This window comes from Salminus brasiliensis, chromosome 22 (assembly GCF_030463535.1).
Source record: "Salminus brasiliensis chromosome 22, fSalBra1.hap2, whole genome shotgun sequence".
Taxonomy (NCBI): Eukaryota; Metazoa; Chordata; class Actinopteri; order Characiformes; family Bryconidae; genus Salminus; species Salminus brasiliensis.
This window is the reverse complement of record NC_132899.1, coordinates 7,087,648-7,107,380: the sequence shown is the minus strand read 5'-3', so window position 1 is coordinate 7,107,380 and position 19,733 is coordinate 7,087,648. Positions and strand designations below refer to the sequence as shown.

Genomic DNA, 19,733 nt, shown 5'->3' with positions numbered 1-19,733 from the left:
AAGCTGCTGCAGAAACCCCAGTGGGTTGGCTGCAGCTCTGATATAAATAAACTGTGGATATGCATGGACCGCAGTGAGGATTCCAGAGAGGATTCCTCAGAGCGCAGGGTTGAGGGGAGAGGGCGAAGGCCAGCTATTTGTGTCCACTGCATCGTATGTTTTGCTGTGGACAGAGACATACATGCACTTCTTTGCATTAATAAGCATGCAGAACATTATCAGTCATGTTGAGTAGGGGGATAGGGAAGGCGTGGTGGTGGGGGGGTACTACGTATCTCTCATCATGTGTAATCATCAAGTGACGAAAGATTTTGAAAGAGCTTTGATCCTAGCGACACTGCAAAAGATACAGGCTGACTATCAGTGGAGCTTGGAATTTGCACAGGAGATTGAACAGGGTGGCCAGTGGGAATGAAAATGAGCAAAAAACAAGGATTCATCCACCTACTCCACTTCTGCACCAACCAAGCAAGACCCAGCTGAAAAATCTAGCCTGGCCAGCTTAAGTTGTCCAAACCAGCATTACCAGCCTGAACAAGTTAGTTAACTAGTACAACCAAGTTTGTTGACCAGCATGGCCAATATGACCAAGCTCAACTGAGAACTGGTTAACCAGCTGGCTTACTAGTTTAGGGTATGTTTTAACCTGGATGACCAGCTTTTCAACCACCTCAACCATTAAAAGACCAGCATAGACCGTCCAAAACCAGCAGCTACCAGCAACAACTGGTCTTGAGTCTTTTTTTTTTAACAGGGGAGGTATTAAAGCAAACATTCAGCCAAAAACTTGCAACTTCCTATGGATTCAAATGAATCATAGTAGACAGTCAGACCTTCAAGAACCATGTTCTTGTTTAGTACCCCTTTGTCTTGCAATGTAAGAAAATCTGGACCATCAAAATACAATGTGACCACATTTTTGACTGTTTTCATCAGCAGTCCCTCAGGCTGTCCAAAGCCAACCTGTTCTACTGTACTGGGTGAAGGGCTAAAATCAGGGAGAGTCTCACATTCGTGTCAAGGTCCAGTCAAACAATGAGACGTATTTGTCTTGAGCAAGACTTGACATTCCAGCTTTAACTCAAAGGTCAGAGCTGGGAGGTTGGTGGTGTGTGGATGGTCTTTTGAAGCGAAGCCAATGGACCTCAATAGTCTGACTGGTTACTAACACTGCATTTCTTCCTGTGTCCTATATGCTTTGCATTCACTAATAACTAACAGTAATTTCTACTGGAGAGCTTCTGAAAGGACTTTTGACTTATAAAGTAGTTGTAGTCGTCAGCGCACAGTTTTCATTCTGTTCTGTTGAGCAAAGAGGATGAAGACAATGGAAGCTCAAGTGAGGGGTGTGTGGTTTTAGGTGTAACTCAGAGCGTATTTTACTGCTCTTTTGCAAGGCTTGCTACAGTTTGCTGACCAGAAACCAGAGAACAATAAAAGAATATGTGTATAAACTGAAAACCTTTGACCGATGGGAGATACTGCTGCATCTATAACAATGAAGCCATGTGTGCTGGCTGTGTTTCTTTCAACTCCAAATCCTTTACAGTACAGTGTTTAAAATGTGGGTGTTTGAATGCTAGCATGTGGTTTAGATTGCACAGTCGTAGTTCCTACTCAAACACATGTGTCTGTCTGAGTCTGTCTGCACATCTGTTTCTCTCCAATGGGTGTTTGAACTTCAGAAGGCCACGAAAAGAAGTGCTGCTCTTTTCCAGTCTAGTCTGAGAAAAACAGCGAGACACCGAAGCCAGGTTGGGTTTTGAGCTAGAAGTTTGCAGAAGAGAATACTTAAAAAATGATGTTTGAGCAAATTTTTATAAAGATGAGGTTTGGAGACCAGTCATTCAGCAAGGAGAGGATGGCGTGCAGTCACCAACATCGAACCCTTTCCCCTCATGTGTAATGATTTTCTCCATTTTGAAAAAGCATGTCCAGTGCTTTAACAGGTGTTGATGTCCTGTTGTGAAGATTTTCTGCTTGCATAGCATGTTACTAATACCTGGCCATGCTGGGCATTTACTGGGTTTTGCCGTATTTTATTAAGCTGACTGTGATGTGGGTGGCGTTATGGGATGTTGAGGAGATGGGGTGGATTAATGGGACGTTGAGGAGGTGGGGATGGAGTAATCAGGTGTTGAGAAGATACAGCAGAAGTTATGGGACGTTGAGGAGATGCAGGTGTAATAATGGGTTGTTGAGGAGATGAGAGTACATCCATAGGACTTTGAGAAGATGGGGTGGAGTAATGAAGTGCAATAATGTAAGATTGAGGAGATAGGGGTGCAGTAATGAGTTGTGGATAAAATGGGGGTGCAGTAATGGGATGTTGAGGAGATAGAGTGGAGTAATGTGGTGTTAAGGAGATAAGGGTAGAGTAATGGGACATTGAGGAGATGCAGGTGTAATAATGAGTCATTAAGGAGACGGGATGCAGTAATGAGTCGTTAAGGAGACGGGGTGGAGTAATGGGACATTGAGGAAATTGGGTGGAGTAATGGGGTGCTTTTTCAAACAGGTTCTATTACACATGCGCTGATGGCAAAATTATTTAAATAATTTAATTAGAATACTTCATTAATAAATAATTGGTTGATTATGTTCTACTTATTTCACAGTTTATTGGAATTAGTAAGAAAGAGGAAGGAAAATGAATGAATGCACCTTTTAGACAAATAACTAAATCATAAATCTACACTTACTCCTTTAATTTCATAAACCACAGGCCATCTCACTACATACACTTTACCCAATTGTACTTTACACTTTGATAAAGCTTACATTTGGGTAAAGGAATGGATTTAAACTTTAAGTAAACTTTACAGTCTGGGTAAAATTGACTATACTTTACATCTGGGTAAGCCTTACCCAAATGCTAGCAATACTTACTAAAGCAATAGCTAGATATATATTAATGTGAAGTGGGAAGTGGGCTTTAAGTATAGCCCACCAGGCGTGGAGTGCTGGGGAAGCTTTTCCTCATGCTCATGCATTTCTCCTGATCCAGGAACAGGGAGTTGGCCTTGACTGAGATGTCATGCTCCAGAGTCACTTTGGTCTTCACCAGGTTCTGCAAAGTGTTCTCAGCCTCTGCTAGCCTCTCCCTCAGCTTGTAAATAGTGTCCTCTATCTCCCTCACCTCACCCATCAACCTGAGAGAGAGAGAGAGAGAGGGAGGACAAGAATCAATAGAGAAATTCTGAGTGTGAAATTTTGACAAACACACACATCATCTTCTTGAGTTCTGATGGATTTTATAGGACTCCACCTGTGATGTGGATTGTCTCTGCAGAGTTCTACGTTTGGTCTGCGGGTTCTCTCTTCCATACGGGTCTGTGCCACTTTCAGAGGGTTCTCCTTATCCCGAATGGCTTTTTTCAGGGCTTCAATGAGCATCTCAGTCTGGAAGATCTCCTGCAGGGTCTGAAAGATACAGAAAATGTTAATAATATCAGTAACTTTAAGCCAAACTGTGTTTATACGCCTACATTATCTGGACAAAAGTACTGGGACACCTGCTCACTTATCACTGTCCAGGAAAGGCTTTCTTCTAGAGCATTGCTTTGATGATGCATTTGATTGCATTTAGCGACAAGAGCATTAGTGAGGTCAGGATGTTGGATGGTGATCACCACCCCACCTCATCCCTAACTCCCCAACTCATCCCAAAAGTATTGGATGAAGCACTCAGCTCCACAGCTCAAAGCTGGGGGCAGAGCTTACACCCTTATACCCCTCTAGCCTCACTGGGATTAGGCAGCATGGTGCCAACAGGTTTGTGTTTATCTGCTCCAGAGTCCTATTCTTTTGGCAGTACTTCTCTACAGGGACTAGACAAGCTGTGTGTGTGAGCATTTGCATATCTGTGTCAGCAATAGGTGCAGAATGCATTCATTAAAAGGGGTGTCCACAAACATTTGGACATATAGTTTACAGTATGTTCTCTCTTAACATATTGAAAATCTGAAGTATTGAAATGATTGAAATTCTCAGATTTACTGGTGTATGTTGAGGATATTTTCACTCTCACGAAAATACCATTTTGACAGTCATGGTACTTTATGAAAGAGGCTTTTTCCCTTTTGCACATTTAATATAATTTTATTTAGTCCAGTCGTCATGGCTCACAGCCCAGGTGACGGTGCTTTATTGGTGACCTTGTGCTTCTGATGAGAGCTATCAATCACTTAATCCAGCTGAAGAGCCTGAGAGCCTCTCTATGGCCTTCAGTTAAACCTCTGTACAATGGTGCTCACTGTGTGTTATCACACACACATGGTGCAACGGGTCCATCCTTTCCACCCATTTTGGCACGAGAATTTAGCAGAAAACTTGGTTGGGCCCATTTGAATGCCTGTGCCGATAATGTGATTACAGCTGAGGCATCCGAGTTTAGCACACAGTGATCCGATCACGGAAGTGGGTGAGGGATTCTGAAGGTTGTGGGTTTTGTAGAATTGGGAAAGCTGGGTTAATGTGCATCCAAAGGGTTTGCCTCTGTCATTCATCATTAACTGCTGATTCGTTCAGTTGTGGAAGGAACCCTATGTCTTGATTTGTTACAGGAAATGTTCTTGACAAGAAATATAGCACTCATTTGAGAAGCAGCTGGTTGTCATTAACATCATTCAAATGATCTATACTGATTAAGATCTGCCTCTTTTAAGAATGAATGGCAATAGTCCAAGTCCAAGTATTTCACAAATGATGCTGCATTCAACCGCCAAGCATGCAACGGAATGATCCTCCACTAACAGATGGTAAAATTACTGATTCCGCAAAGGCCGCAGTCCTAAATGAAAGCCTTGGTCGTTGGCTGAGAACCACATGGTGGTGTTGAGGGTCTTTTATCATCGCTTTTATGTTTAGACAAGATTAAACAGGGACACAAGATGGGAAACCGAGCACTGTGTACCTCACCTTGGCCAAGTGAGTCTGCAGGCTGTTCTTGGCCTCAGCCATTTCAGAAATGCGGTTGGTAAAGGCTACATTGACGGAGTTGAACTGGTTCCACATTTCGTTGGAGGTGGCGTTGAGCAGCACCTCAATCTCGTCTCTGAGTTTGTGGGATGCAGCACGTTCGCTCTGAGAGAGCAGGATGTTGTCATCTGTGAATTTTGACCAGGAATCGGGCAAGCTCAGGCTTGAGAAAGGAAAAATGAGAGAGAACCATCAGTCTGTGAAACAGGATTAATCAACAAGACCAAGCACCGAGTCGTCACTCCTGCAAGCAGAGGGTTTCATTGGTTCAGTACCTTTGGTTTAAGTGGATGAACTCAATGTGAAAAACGTCATGGGCAGACGACACTGCAAGCAATGATTGTGTAAGTGGTAACGGATATAATCATAAATCCAGACTAGGTATCGAATTTTTCTGAATCAAATATTTGAAAATATTATAGGCCTTTTTAGCCTGATTTATAACATTTGTACTTGTTTTAAGTCATTTTGTTCAATTCGGTATCGCAGGTCCTTCCTTCCTGCTGCCGTCAGACTGCACAACCAGCACTGCTCCCAGCGGACCACATACGCACACACTTAACTACACACACATGTTCATGTTCAGGGAATACTATGTGCAATATCCCACCCCCATGTGCAATTAAGAGTCTTTTGCTGTAAATAATATTGTTTATTGTTTTTTTTAATTCTTATTTATATTGTGTATATAGTGTAAATTATTTATCTAAATTTTTGTAACTGAGTGTCTTGCTATCCCTTTCTGCTGTCACACTGTGAATTTCCCCACTGCGGGACTAATAAAGGACTATCTTATCTTTTCTCTTATCTTAATTTAGTTTTACAATTGAACTGGCATTTTTATCCCCTAATCAAACATGCAAATGTCTCTACCAAACAAATAAGTTATTTTGACTGGATAAAATTAAAGGAAAGCAAGAAAGGACTTAATTATTATTGAACAGCAGTACAACGGGCTTCACACTCCACATATAATCTCCACACTGGTGACTAGTGGCAGCAAGAACACACACCTAGACTGGTGGGCAATTATGTGTATCCAGTACAAAGATTGTCTAGAAAGGTGCTGTAATGTACTATGAACAGTCTTATAGTATTAATCATTTTAATATGTGATATGTGATGAAATATTTTGAGTAGATCAAACAGTGCACAAAGAGGCGGTGGCTGACTACACATGTACACAGGTGGGTTAAGCACACAGTTTTGCTCATACATGGCTATAAGTTTTACTTGTAAGCCCTATACAGATATCTGATTTTTTGTAATGTTTTTCTTTCTGATCAGTTTTCATAGCTAACTTGTGCATTATTATGTGATTACGTTTACAAACTGTACTCAACAGTTGTTGAATACACACAAAAAGGCGCACTTGCATCTAACCAGCTAAATATAGATACAACACTGTACATTGAAAATTAATTTGAATCATAATCCTATTAGATCCAAAAATCCCAATTTAACTCCTGTCTAAAAGAGCTTGCACTGTTGTCTATGTAGTGACTGAATAATGTTTAGGATGTGGACATGCAAAGGGCTCTGAGGGGTTAACAGCATAATATTGGAAAATCTTTACAAATGCTGGAACCTCACGGCAAAGGTACAGACAATTGTGTCATCCGGCCCTGAGAGCATAAAATAACCAAAAGGTTATGAGATTTAGGCCTGGTGATCAATAATGCACCAGACATCCGTCTCCTGTGTGGTTTTCCATTAGGAAAGTGAAGGTCCTGTCCTGGGTTCTTATTCTAAGAGTGCAGTGCAGATGCAAACCTCCTTATGACGATCAAACCCATTACAGCACACACTTTGTGGAAACTGGTCAGTAATTGGTCAGTTACAGCTGTGTAAATGATGACAATGACTATAAAACTCACGACGGATCAAGGCGCTCAATGCCTCTGTAGTAGCTGATGCCATCCGAAGTGTTCCTCAGCTGATGGCACCTGTCGTCAATGCGCTGGGCTGTCACCTTATCATTCAAATCTCTTTCCAGTTCATGCTGGGCTGCTCGATTTGACCTAAGAAAACACACATGTCCATGCACGCATACACAAACACCCCCCCACACACACACACACACAGCAATCACTACAAGCTCTTCACTCACTGAATGTTTTCAGGCACAGATTAAAGACTGGCTGCAAGATGTTTAGCTGTAACTCACGCTAGCTGTGCGATGGCTTTGTCCAAGTTCCTCCTCATTCTCTCCTGACACGACTTTATCACCTCTACTTCCTAAGGAGGTACAGAAGATGGACAGAAGGTTTCATTTGATTTGGAAAGGTCAGTAACTTCATGTAGATGTTCGAATTGTGAACAAACTGCCTGGTGATTCTCAACAATTTCAGGGGAAGGATTTAGACCTGAGCTAGTTTTGGGACCAGGATGACCAGGGTGTTTAGGTTTTGGGTTGAGATTTGGGTTGAGGGGAAGTTAGAATGAGGAAAAATGAAGGTGCATTTTATTAGATATTTTGTTGAATAAAAGTTGAAGATATCTACAAAGCATTTAAAGTGTCAAAACTATCAAAACCAGAAAACCAAGCCTAGTTTTGCCAGACTCAGTCATTGGCTGCATAGAATGGTCAATGGCATTTTAACACTGGGGATTTTGGGACTAAATATGTGCTCTTTATTTTTGAAAAAGGTTCTGTGGCATAACATGACCTCTATTAGGTTTCAGGTACCCTTTCATGTGACCCTGCCTGGCAAAGGATTCAAGCCTTGCCATCAGAGCCTTAAGCTGTAGACCTCATAACCTCATAGTGTTTAGAAGTGAAGGGCCCAGGACCTCATGAACATAGCTTGTACCTAATGCTGTGAGAGCGATGCTGGTGGTTGGCGCGATAGTGATGCTAACACTGCGGTAGCGATGTTGGGCAAGGCCGGTGGCCAGCATGGTAGTGACGCTAACGCCATGGTAGTACATTAATGCCATAGTATGTCTTTGTACCACTTCCCTTTACAATGATATTTCAAGTAAGGAGAGACAACCTCAGTTTATGTCTTATACTTGTATCTCCTCTCAGCAGCACAGATACATGTTAGCTTTGTGGCAAAATGTAGTCCTCAGACCATCAGTATGGGAAAATATCTCTTCTAGGCAGTTCTTGTGCATGCACTCACTCACTCGAAATGGCCTTTTCCAGGGTGGCCTACTAGGTGTTACCAAATATAATCATCATAGCTGCGAATTGAGCAGTAATGTACTACACAGTGATCTACTGCTCAGTGATCTAACGCTGTCTTCCCCATAGCAAACTAGGGTTTAATTCCCTGTCTGGACCAGTGCACCAGTAAAAGTCCTTGGGCAAGGCTCCTAACTCTTTATTCTGTGTAACATGATTCATATGGAAGTCGCTTTGACTAGGAAGGTTACCCAAATGCTGTACATGTAGTTTGAGGGATGCTCTCAGTGAAACACCGGTGTTAAAGCCATGATTTGGACACAAAATATAATATTTCCTTTAGTTGCTCAGACAGGACTTGTTTGGTGAGGTTTGTTTTTTTTTTCAGTTTTTCCAATTGAGCTGTTTAAGTGTTTAAGGTAGCCTAGATAGAAACTGTCTGTGATATACCATTGTAACATAATACAGAAAGATAATAAAATCCTGCACCTAATAACTGGGGTTACACCTAGGGTCCAGATCATTCTTTTCGCCTGTACTCTAATCACTCACTACATCTCAAGCTCTATCAGGTAGGCACCTCCCTTCCTATGCTGCTGTGGCCGTTCATGATCTGATCAGCAACATAGTCTGTATTTTTGTCATTATTCATAAAACAATGGGGTGAAAATGGTGTTTCATAGTGTCAGAAGCTACTTGCCATTACTAAAGTGTGGCTCTAAGCTTTACCTTTCACTCGTTAGCTACATTAGCCTCGCTTGTGTAGCTAACAAGCCATCACTTCACCTGTCAATTGACTTTTATTGACTGTGATTAAGTCATTGCTCCATCACATGTGTGCACTGTTTAAAGGTGGACTGTACCTTAATCAGGTCCTTTTCTACACCATCGTGTACCAGGTCAATGGACATTCTCTTCTCTCTGTGGAACAAGCATTCTTGAGACGTCTGCAAAACAATAAAAAAAAATCACATTGCATTACATATAGACAGTTTCAGGTGAGATTGAGGTGTTGGAATATCACCTGCTGCTGCTGCATCTGGTATGCAGTACTGAGTGTTCTTGCGCTCTACCCTGCTAACATGAGCATCAAATGTTTACATTTACATTTATAGCATTTAGCAGATGCTCTTATCCAGAGCGACATACAAGGTTATTCATATCACAGAGGTGGGCCAATGTAGTGTTAGGAGACTGGCCCAAGAACTCTTATTGGTGTAGCGCAGCATAGTCACCCAGACTGGGAATCGAACCCTGGTCTCCGACATGGTGTTGTGACTCAGTGGCAGGTTTTCTGTTGCGCCACACCAACCACAAATGAAAAGCATGGCAGGGTAGCATGTATGAAACAGGCCTTTCTCACATTTCCAAGCTCCCTGCTTGTTGTTCCAGGGTTGGCCTCAAGCCCTCCTTTACCTTAGGAACAAGCACTTCTTCATATCCAATTCTGACACCTTCCAGCAACATTATGCATCAACTGTACCTTAAAATAGCAGTTTTAGAACCATGTTGATGCTCCTTTGTCTGTAACAGGGACAACAGTGCCTCTGTCAATGTTAATCCCAGCCGGGATGCTGCTACTGCACTATGGAACTTCTTTCACACCCGATCTGTATCTCTTAGCTTGTCCACAAAGGCATGTTTACAGCTGTCCATGACTGGACTCTCAAAGGGAGCAGGAGCCCAGGAGCAAAATAATACCAGTTCCGTAATGCGTCTGACTGCAGATTAATACCAGGCTCTGCTGTTCTCCATTGAAGACACTGACGTCTTACACTCTTTAGGTATCTGTTACCTAGACCTTTAAGAAAGTAGTGTGTAAGCCGATCCTTCTTCCCTTGCGACTGGAGCTCTACCCAGATCACTTTGACATAGCGACACTAAAGAATGACCACCTAGGCTCTTCCTGTGTCATTGATTTTCACAGGTACCTAGCAACACAGACTACTGCTGATTACACAAAAAAAAGTTAAGGACTTACTGGACGTGAGGGTGTACATTACACTGTGTGCATTGTGTTGGTTATGTGCAGATTTATCTATAGGGCTGTGGACTGGCACATTATTGAAACTGATCCTCACACAAAAATCTGGATTTCAGACTTGACCTGATGTGAATCTGATGTCCAGATGTCATGATGATTAGACCAATAGAAATGATCCAAAATGACCTTGAATCCAATCTTTTTACATTGACCTGCATTGAAAGTTATGATGGTCTATGTTAAGTGCCCTGTCCATCAAAGGGAACACCTGATTTTTGTTTTATTGTTTTTACCAAGGAGGATACTTTAAAGAACATTAAACTGAATCCAAAGTGATACTAAATACACTATATGGACAAAAGTATTGGGACACCTGCTCATTCTCTTGTTTCAAAATCAAGGGTATTAAAACGTGTTTGTCTTGCTTTTGTTGGAACAACTGTCTCTACTGTCCAGGGAATTGTTCAGGGCTTTCTACTAGATTTTGAAGGAGCATTGCTGTGAAGATTTGATTGCATTCAGTGCCAAGAGTGTTAGGAAGGTCAGGACATTGGATGATCACCACCCCACCTCATCCCAAAAGTATTGGATGGGGCATCATCATCATTCCAGAGAACATACAAAGCTCAATGCTGGGGGGCTTTATACATCTCTAGCCCATACCTGGCATTAGGCAGCATGGTGCCAATAGGTTCACGTTTATCTGCTTCAGGGAGTCATTTTCTATTGGCAGTTCTTCTCTATAGGGACTAGACAAGCTGTGTGTGTTTGCATTTGCACATCTGAGTCAACAGTGGCCGCAGCTTAAAGCAGCTGAAAGCATTCATTAGAAGGGGTGTCCACAAACATTTGGGCATAACATGGGCTTAAAATGGGTTATTTAAGGGGTTTGGGGTCACCATTCGAGTGCAGGGTTCTTGGCCTTTATAGAACATTTGGTTCTATAGTTCTTTATAGCACCAAAAAGGTTCTATTATTGTTAGTCGAAGAACCATTTTCCAGTTTTGCTTAGAGTAACAGTGGCCAAATGTGACTAAACTTTTGACAGGCAGTGTATTATCATATAATGATAATGCACACACTCAATAACACACTTACTTGCAGTGGCCCCTCCGTCTCTGCAAGTGCTCTCTCCAGTCTCCTTTTCACCTCGGTTAGCGCCACTATCTCTGTCAACATGTTGTCGATCTCATGGTGCAGCTCGGACCTCCAGAAGCTGATGTCGTTGAGCCTCTCTCCGAGGTTCCTGCTGGTACTTTCCTGTGTCCGGCGGGTCAGCTGCTCTCTGTCCTGGATCAGCCTGATCGTGTCCCTCCGCAGCCTCTCTGCACTGTTCCTAGATGACTCAGACTCCCTGTAGTTATTGTAGTTGGACTTGTACCAGTCATCCGGCATATAGCGGGTGCTCAGCGCCGTCCTGTTGGACGGGTAGAACATGGTCTTGGCCCGGACCAGCTCCAGGTTGTCCCTCTGGGCGGAGGACATGATGGAGGGAATAGCACTTCCACTCCTGAAGTAAGTGTTAGTCCTCCAGGGCATGTTGGCATTCTGGTTGGCGGTTAGGGCTGGCTGGAAGTTCCTATAGCTGGATGCCGTGGTGGAAATGGCAGGTAGGAAGTTGCTGGTCTTGGGCCTTGTGTATGTGGCCGTCTGTGTGGATCCGATCAGCTCCATGTGTCAATCAAAAGCACTCCACCACTTTTCTGAGATTGGAGAGAGTGAAGAGAGTGTCAAAATGGCAGGAGTGAAAAAATTAGGTCACCCCTCACTGAGAGATCGAAGTATTACAACTGAACACGTACATCAAATGTGTAGAATTAGGATCAGGCGCAGATGATCAGATCAGCTGCAGATGATCAGAACATGGTTAGAGAGGATTCTGGAGGAGTCTGTCTTATTTAAACCTCAGACATTTAGTCTGGTTTGCTCTTGTTTGTTGAAGTGAGTGGTGAAGATCACCATGGCCAGATCCAGAGAGATCTCAGAGGCCTTCAGGAAGAAGGTTGTAGATGCAGATGAGTGAAGGAAGGGGTTTAAAAGAACCCTTTGAACAGAAAGACATCATCTGATCCACAGTGCCCTAGATCATTTACCAGTAAAACAACTGCCCAACATGGCCAGGTCAGGTCATCCTAGCAGGTTCAGCCCAAAAGAAGATCTCAAAACTTAAAATATTATCACTGGGCCAAAAACCATTACCACCACCAGAAAGAGACCAACCAAGTTTTATGTAACACTTATGTTGAAGGTGTGCAAGATCGAAACCCTTACTGTCAAAAAAATAAATAAATAACAGCATACATTTCAGCCACTTTTTTAAACTAAGAAAATTGTCATATTTAGGAAGAACCTGCTCTTCATACGAATGAATGCACTTCAATGAACATCAAGCTGGACACAACATGTTCTAGATATATTATAAGAGGTAATAGTTTAAAGGGTGCTTAAGTGGGTTTTTAAGGATTCTACAGTAAAGGCAATGCATTATATATATATATATATATATATATATATATATATATATATATATATATATGTAAAACATGCCAACCAGTGCTCAGCATGTTCTTAACATTGTAGATGGGTTTTCAAAGAACCGTTGGTTTTATGGTTCAATATAGCACCAAAGTGGTTCCATTATTGTATGTCACCCTGGGTCTAAGTCAAGGGACACTTGCTAAATAGAGCCCTAGGAGTAGCAGTGTGGCTATTCAAATGCAACATGGACTGCCTTGTGAAATGCCCTGTTTGTGTCTTCCAGGTGAATCTAACTAAGCTGTGATCAAGTGAATACATTAATAGCTTGCAAATCCAGATTGCAAAGACAGATTTAAAAGCCTTACCAGTCCGGAAGTTGGTTTCACAGTTGTCTCAGGTGCGTGAGTGGCTGTGGAGACGCGCTTCTGGCTGAGCCAAAGCGCACCTTCAGAGTGCCCGGGTACATGTGCACGGCAAGCTGCCGTTGTGCATTATTGCATTATTGATAGACAGGCTCTCTGACCAGTCAGACTACCTCGAGGCACTGTTTTTTTTTCCTTTGGAGCTTAAGTGAGTCAAAGCAACATTAGCCAAAGGGTTGCCTGAGCGGCTGTTGCCATGGGAGTGAAGCACGGTTTGGCAAGGGAATAGAAAATCTTTCCAGGCACAAGAAAGGTCATTTACTTTTAACTACACTATCTACCATATAATAAAGCCTGCTGCATGCCCTGTATCTTCACTCTTCATGTTTTGCCACTCTTTATGTTGTATTGTTGTTGTTTTTTGTTTGTTTGTTTGTTTTTTCGTTTATACCATGGGCAGTCACATTGAGTCTGAAATAGACACTCTTGTTGCTGAATGTAATCAAATCCTCACAGCAATTCTTCAAAATCTAGTAGAAAGTAGAGACAGTAGACAGTAGAGACAGTTACTCCAACAAAAGCAGGACAAACTCTCTTTAATACCCTTGATTTTAGAAGAAGCAATGAATGAGTAGGTGTCCCAATACTTCTGTCAACATACCAAATATGGGACACTGATTCAATTAATTTTCCACCTACTATGTGCCATTTCCATGAATCCATACACAGTCACAGGTTCGATTTCTGAGCTGTATAAAGTGCTGACACAGGAGAGCTGCATGTGTGGGCCCTCGGACCCCCTGGTGCGTGCATCTCTGTATGAATCTCTTTTGGCCAGCGCTCATCCAGAACCAATGGTTTAGCTGTCACACAATCCAGTCATGCCAAATTAATCACCCATGAAAACAAAAGATAGCTGAGGCAACTGGGCACACAAGTCCTGCGACGCTACACACACACACACACACACTGCCCTCACACAATGACTGCTTTCACACATCACTGGGAATCGACTGTGGCTGCACAGCTGATATTGTGTTAGCTGTATAATTAACAGTTCCACTAATAGTCCCAGTATTCTGATACTGGATCATTCGAATTACCAGTCTTGTAATCCGGACCTGTGGTTGTGTTCATGTTTGAGTATACTCAACTCTGACACGTTTATCTATACTACACACTCCATACTCAAAAACTAATGTAGAACTGTGGCTGGATTCAGGCCAAAAAACTGTTCTTCATCAGTCTCCAGCTCTAATGCATGCTTATACTCGAAGAGTCTGTATGTGAGCCTACACTTCAATTTCTGACACTCATGACTGCAATATTAGTCCTATAATAAATGTATAGTACTTAGTAGGGGTGTAACATTTTTCAATATGGTAAATTTTGGGTGTGACTGACTTTAATATGTTATAATTTATTTTGTTAGACTAAATATTTTTATATTTTTTATATTTATTTTATATATCAAATAATATATATTTTTAAATGCATTAACTTTATAAATGTAATATTTTTATATAATTCAATCTTGTATATATATATATAATTATAAATGTTAATAATATATATATATATATATATATATATATATATATATATATATATATATACATATGGCTGTACATAATGGCTGGGTCCCAATTGCGTACTACACACAGACACAGCCCACATACTAGTCCTAATAGGGCAGATTTGCCAGGTTAGTACACCAAATATAAACATACTAACCTATTTTCTACTAACAGGTAGCGCTCCTGCCTGCAATTTTCTATTATTGTTATATAACTTTCTATAATTGTTCCAGATGTGAGTAGCTCCTCCCTTTTTTTAAGCACTGCACTATGGGATAATGGCATCCATCGTACCCACACTCAAAAATCGACTGGTTCTGAGTATGTATGTTGGATATTTGAGTATACACACCGTTGACATTTTATCTGTACAATATACCTCATACTCAAAAACTAGGTAGTATTACCTATTAGTGCGCAATTGAGACACTCTCATTGTACACCACTTCCAAAAAAAACCCTCTCAATCATTCATTAATTTTCTTATCCTGGAGTGGGATCACACTGGGTCTGGAGCCTACCCAGAACCATTACACACATGGCGGGAATGCCTCCTGCACAGAGTGCCAGTTTATTGCAGGGTACCATGCAAGTATGCAGAACACAACGAGGCCACTGCCTTTAGTATTTACTAAATGCTAAGCCTATGCTTTGACGAGGCTAATTGGCTATGAGTAAATTATAAAACCCATCTTTAAGCATGTGCAGATCTCTTTAGGTTCCCAGTGTGAAGATTCCAGTTGAGCGTTTTATATATGAGGCCAGAATAATATTCCCAGTCTGTTTTAACTGGCTGTCATGCTGAAAGGCCCTACCTCGATCCATATGCAGAGGAAATAGAGGTATTTTGGTGTTCATGAAACTGTGCAATAACATATTTCTCATGTGTGCTGTAAGGGTGTGCACATATGAACAGGAAGCTCAGCTGGATCTCCAGGTATGTGAGAGTGAGTGTATGTATGGTGGGGATTTCACAGCTGTATGTATTTAACTCATCCAGATTTTTTTTTTTTATCTGAAAAGCAGTCCCATGGATTGCTCACTATATGGTGCGAGTGGGACACACACCCTTCAAGAATGTGCGGAGGAAAAGGCAGTATATCAATGAATATCCTGTTATTTTTACATCTGCTGAAAGAGATTCCTATCTGGGCTACATATGGCTCAACATATGCTCAACTTTCAAATGCATTATCGAAGTTTGGGTCCAGTGGTCCCATATCCTCTGTGTTTCTTGGATTTGTACTGTAAGGTGTGCTAGAACGGAAAAGTGTTGACTAAAGCTTTTTGACACATTAAGCTACAAACAGTTAAAACCCTACGATCACTGTGGGAGAATTTGGTACTCTGTAGTGTCCAGTATCAACATCACCTCCAGACTCTGCTAGATATGGGAAATACAGGCCTTGTGACCACGGCTTTTCCTGCACCAGTGTCCCCAAAAGGGGAGCTCAAACTCAGGCAAGATAAGAAGCTAAAAGGTAATCCTAGCTTGTGGATGTGCCACCAGAAAGACATCCCTCAGTAAAGCACTGCTCGTGAGTATTCATGGTACAGGTCTACCAGCAGTGGCAGAAATCCCAGACTACAGGACATTCTTGTCAGAATTGCAGCTAAAAGACATAACTGATGGACAGGGACCGCCATCGTGTTTTACAGCTTGTGAAGGAAAATTGCTTCACCTTCAGACAAGAACTGCTTCTAGAAGTCAGCGTAGGTCCTTCACCACCAACTTCTGAAAGAACTCTCAGCAGGGAACTACAGACCATCAACATATAAAGCAGAGTGGCACGTAAGAGGCCTTTGCTGAATTCTGCTTAGGAATGATGAGAATGAGGAGAATTTCCTGTAGACTGGGTTTTCTGCCACTGCTGGTAGACCACTATGACCGTATGCTTCCATACACCTGCAGATTCAGCTACTTCCTTCACACTGTGGTCTTTGGCACACCCAGATGCAATCATTCCTTTTTACCAACCAACATCTGCTTCGTGACCCATTTTCCACCCATTCACCTCGTCTCAATATACGAATTCCGTCACACACCCTGCATGTATTTTATAGCCCGATCATCCTCATGCAGCGCCATCCGGAGGAGCCTGAGGTTACTACCACCTTAAACACACGAGGTGACTCATTTTCCATCCTTTGTAAACTTTGTAAAAACAAACTAACAAACAAACAAAAGCAAAGCTAACAATGTTTACATATTACTTCAGACTTTAATTGAAGGAAAACTAAAGAAATGTGAGTTTCCATTACAGAGAAATGTCAAAGATGGGTTCTTTCTTCTCCTGATATCCTGGTCAAATCCATTGCAATATGTCATTTAAAGAACACTAATGAGCTTCAATGGTCCCCTTCCTAAACATCACATCACAGAGGCTCATTAAATCACATAGTTTCATTAAATACAGTAGGAAATGTCTTGCCCTCATCTGCAATGGACATTTCAATTGGTTCTGCCTCTTAGTGGGATTCTATGTCAGTGGTCCATGTGGTTACGCAGTGTGTTATTGTGCTTTATTTGTTTTTTTTTTTCTTCCAATTGGTCCTTGTTCCTCTGGTTGTGGGCATGCAAATTTGACTTTGACCACACCTGTTTGAACCCAGCGCTAGCACACAATTTTGCCACGCTTTCCCAACATGCCCTAAAACAACGTAAAGAAACCTTTTCCCACACATTCTTTACTGCTGCTCACTGACCGGCACATGGACAGTGGTTGGATTCTTCATCTCCATGCATTTCCCAACACAGACCCACAAGATCTCAATGGCTTTTAAATTGTGCCTGGATTTAATTTAGTGAACTGCATGACATCTTGTACCGTCATGTTGGAAGATCATTTGCTGTGGTTTTCCTCCTTTAATTAGACAGAATAAACACATCAGAAGCTATCACTATACATCACTGGAATCCCATGTAAGCAACTCTTATTGATTGCTTATTAAAATGATATTAAAAGTGCTAGGTATTTGTTTGTGCTCAAAATTGGCTTTATTTTTTTGCAGAATGGCTTCTAAACAGAGCCACGATTATCCATGACATGGTCCAGATTGGCAAACGATCAATGACCTCTCAGTACACTTAATCATGTTATTGCATTTGAATCAAATTGAATGATTCAGTCATTCATATCTGGTTTATCTGGCAAATCAGTTTATCTCGGCTCTGTTAACACAGCGTTCAGATGGCGTGCCATGACACAGTTACGCTAGTTGCTGTGGCTACCGTTGCTGGTGTAGATAATCATGTCTCTGGTGGAGGGAAATCGGAGCTGTGAATCAGTGAGTCAGGCAGCTCAGCTCTCCCACAGCTTCACACTGCCTTATCAATCATTCATCCCACAGGAAGAGAGCGCACGGGGCAATTTAACACACCTCAATCATCCCCAGGTCCTGTTACAGCCAGTGTGGAAAGGTATTCTTCACACCGATCAGGAACCTGTGTGCTTTGGTGCAGGAGAGGCCAGTGACGGCCTGAATTGTCCCATCCAATTGATATGGGGTTTTGCACCTTAAAAAAGCAATAAAGGCTGGTGTGGTTGTAGGTAGCTGCTGAATACCCATGTTTACAAGGGTATCGTTTAGGTTCCAGAAGTGGGGTGCTATGCATTTGAGGGCAGATTTTACATAATTGGCCAACATTAGATTTTTATTAGTCGACTTATGCCAGGTTTTCTCTACATGACTTTCAGAGTGGTCAGAGGGTCTGTAATCTTGTAGTGATTGTGGTTTGCACAGTAAACGATGGATAAGTGTCACAGGGTCCTGGATTACAAGATCTTTCCCCAGTGGGAACCCTCAACGAGTCTGTCTGCTCTCCAAGAACACTGATGTAATGCCATGGACATCTACAATGGATGCCCATATGAGAAAAGTGGTGTAACTCAACCCTCGGCTTTCTCTTCACCCTGTGTCACTGGCTGTCACAACTTCCAATCGCAACATTTTTTTACATTAGATTTAGAGCTTTTGACAAGTCTAGATATTATATCTGCTAGATATTTGTCAGGGGGCTCATGAGGCATCAGCGACCACTTTGCAAAATCTCGAAGCACATCTTTTTAGTCTTTTCACACACACACACACACACACACACACACACATATACATTTTTTTACACTATTTAAAGGCATATAAGTCTCCATTAGCGATCCTTTTATCTTTTCTTTTCCTTTTACCTTCTTGTATTTTGTTTAATTAGGCCGGCCTCTTACCTGTAGTTCATTGAAACAAAAATAGACATTGTGAGTAGACAAGGAGATGATTTACATACAGGGATGTTTTTGTAGAAAGAAAAAACAAACACCTTTTAATTTATTAATGATGTAACTGTGCCCTGTTTCCATCTGGTCTCTCAGGATGATCTTCTCCTTTCCTTGTACTTGTCTGTTCTTGTCCTGCTAAAAGCCCCTCACAGTTACTCCATAGTGCTCTGCCTCACTAAGGTAAAATAACAGTCTGGCTGTCCTGCCAGCTCTGCTTTATCCAGCCAATAGCCTCAGGGTTCACTCATTAGGAGTGAAACAGGCTGAATGGGAGATGCAGGGTAGGTGGTGTATTGGCTCCTTAATTTCCTGCAAGCTTAGAACGGCAGGTGATTTCTGGTTGTCTAGGATGTCCCTCATGGCTGAGAGAAAGAAAAAGAGGGTGAGGGAGAGAGAGCACCTCCCTCGGTTCATTTTCCATCAGTAGGTCTGAGGTAAGAAAGCAGATTTATACAGCACTAATCACTGCAATCTTTTTAGCTCTAAGACTGAAAACTGACATACCTACTCAAACACACAAACACACACGTGACAGTCTGTTGGCTCAAATAGACAGGCTGTTGGCTGCCATAGACTTGTAAACACATGAACACACACACACACACACACACACACACACACACACACACATGTTCCAGTCAGTCTTTTAGCAAAATTCCTGACATTCCTGTGTGCTCACCAGTGGTGTTACCTGGACTCCCAGGGTGGGCACTTGGATACACAGTGTGGGCAACTACTTTTAAAATGAAAAGCCATCTGTCAGAAATTACATAACAGACTGCATGGTAATATATTATCATTTGCAAGACAATAAAAAAGTTGGTAGCGTCTTAATGCTAAATTACCACACCACTCTTTTTTCTGGGAAGATTGGATCAGGTCTTTCTCTGCCTTCATGTAGCTGCTGCCTGCATCAGATTCAAAACCCTAACGTTGGCCTACAAAGCCAAG

The 19,733-nt window shown here is 41.9% G+C and overlaps 1 protein-coding gene across 1 annotated transcript; it reads right to left on the bottom strand.

Annotated features, from left to right (window-relative positions):
* Window positions 1-2,612: 2,612 nt before the first annotated feature.
* On the bottom strand, window positions 2,613-13,050 carry tekt3 (tektin 3). The gene is made up of 8 exons (XM_072667586.1): window positions 12,938-13,050; window positions 11,193-11,797; window positions 8,974-9,057; window positions 7,148-7,218; window positions 6,858-7,001; window positions 4,921-5,143; window positions 3,269-3,423; window positions 2,613-3,152 (listed from the first exon to the last, which is right to left on the bottom strand). The coding sequence occupies exons 2-8, from the start codon at window positions 11,766-11,768 to the stop codon at window positions 2,936-2,938; spliced, it is 1,470 nt and encodes a 489-aa protein (XP_072523687.1). The 5' UTR covers window positions 11,769-11,797; window positions 12,938-13,050; the 3' UTR covers window positions 2,613-2,935.
* Between the last annotated feature and the right edge of the window lie 6,683 nt (window positions 13,051-19,733).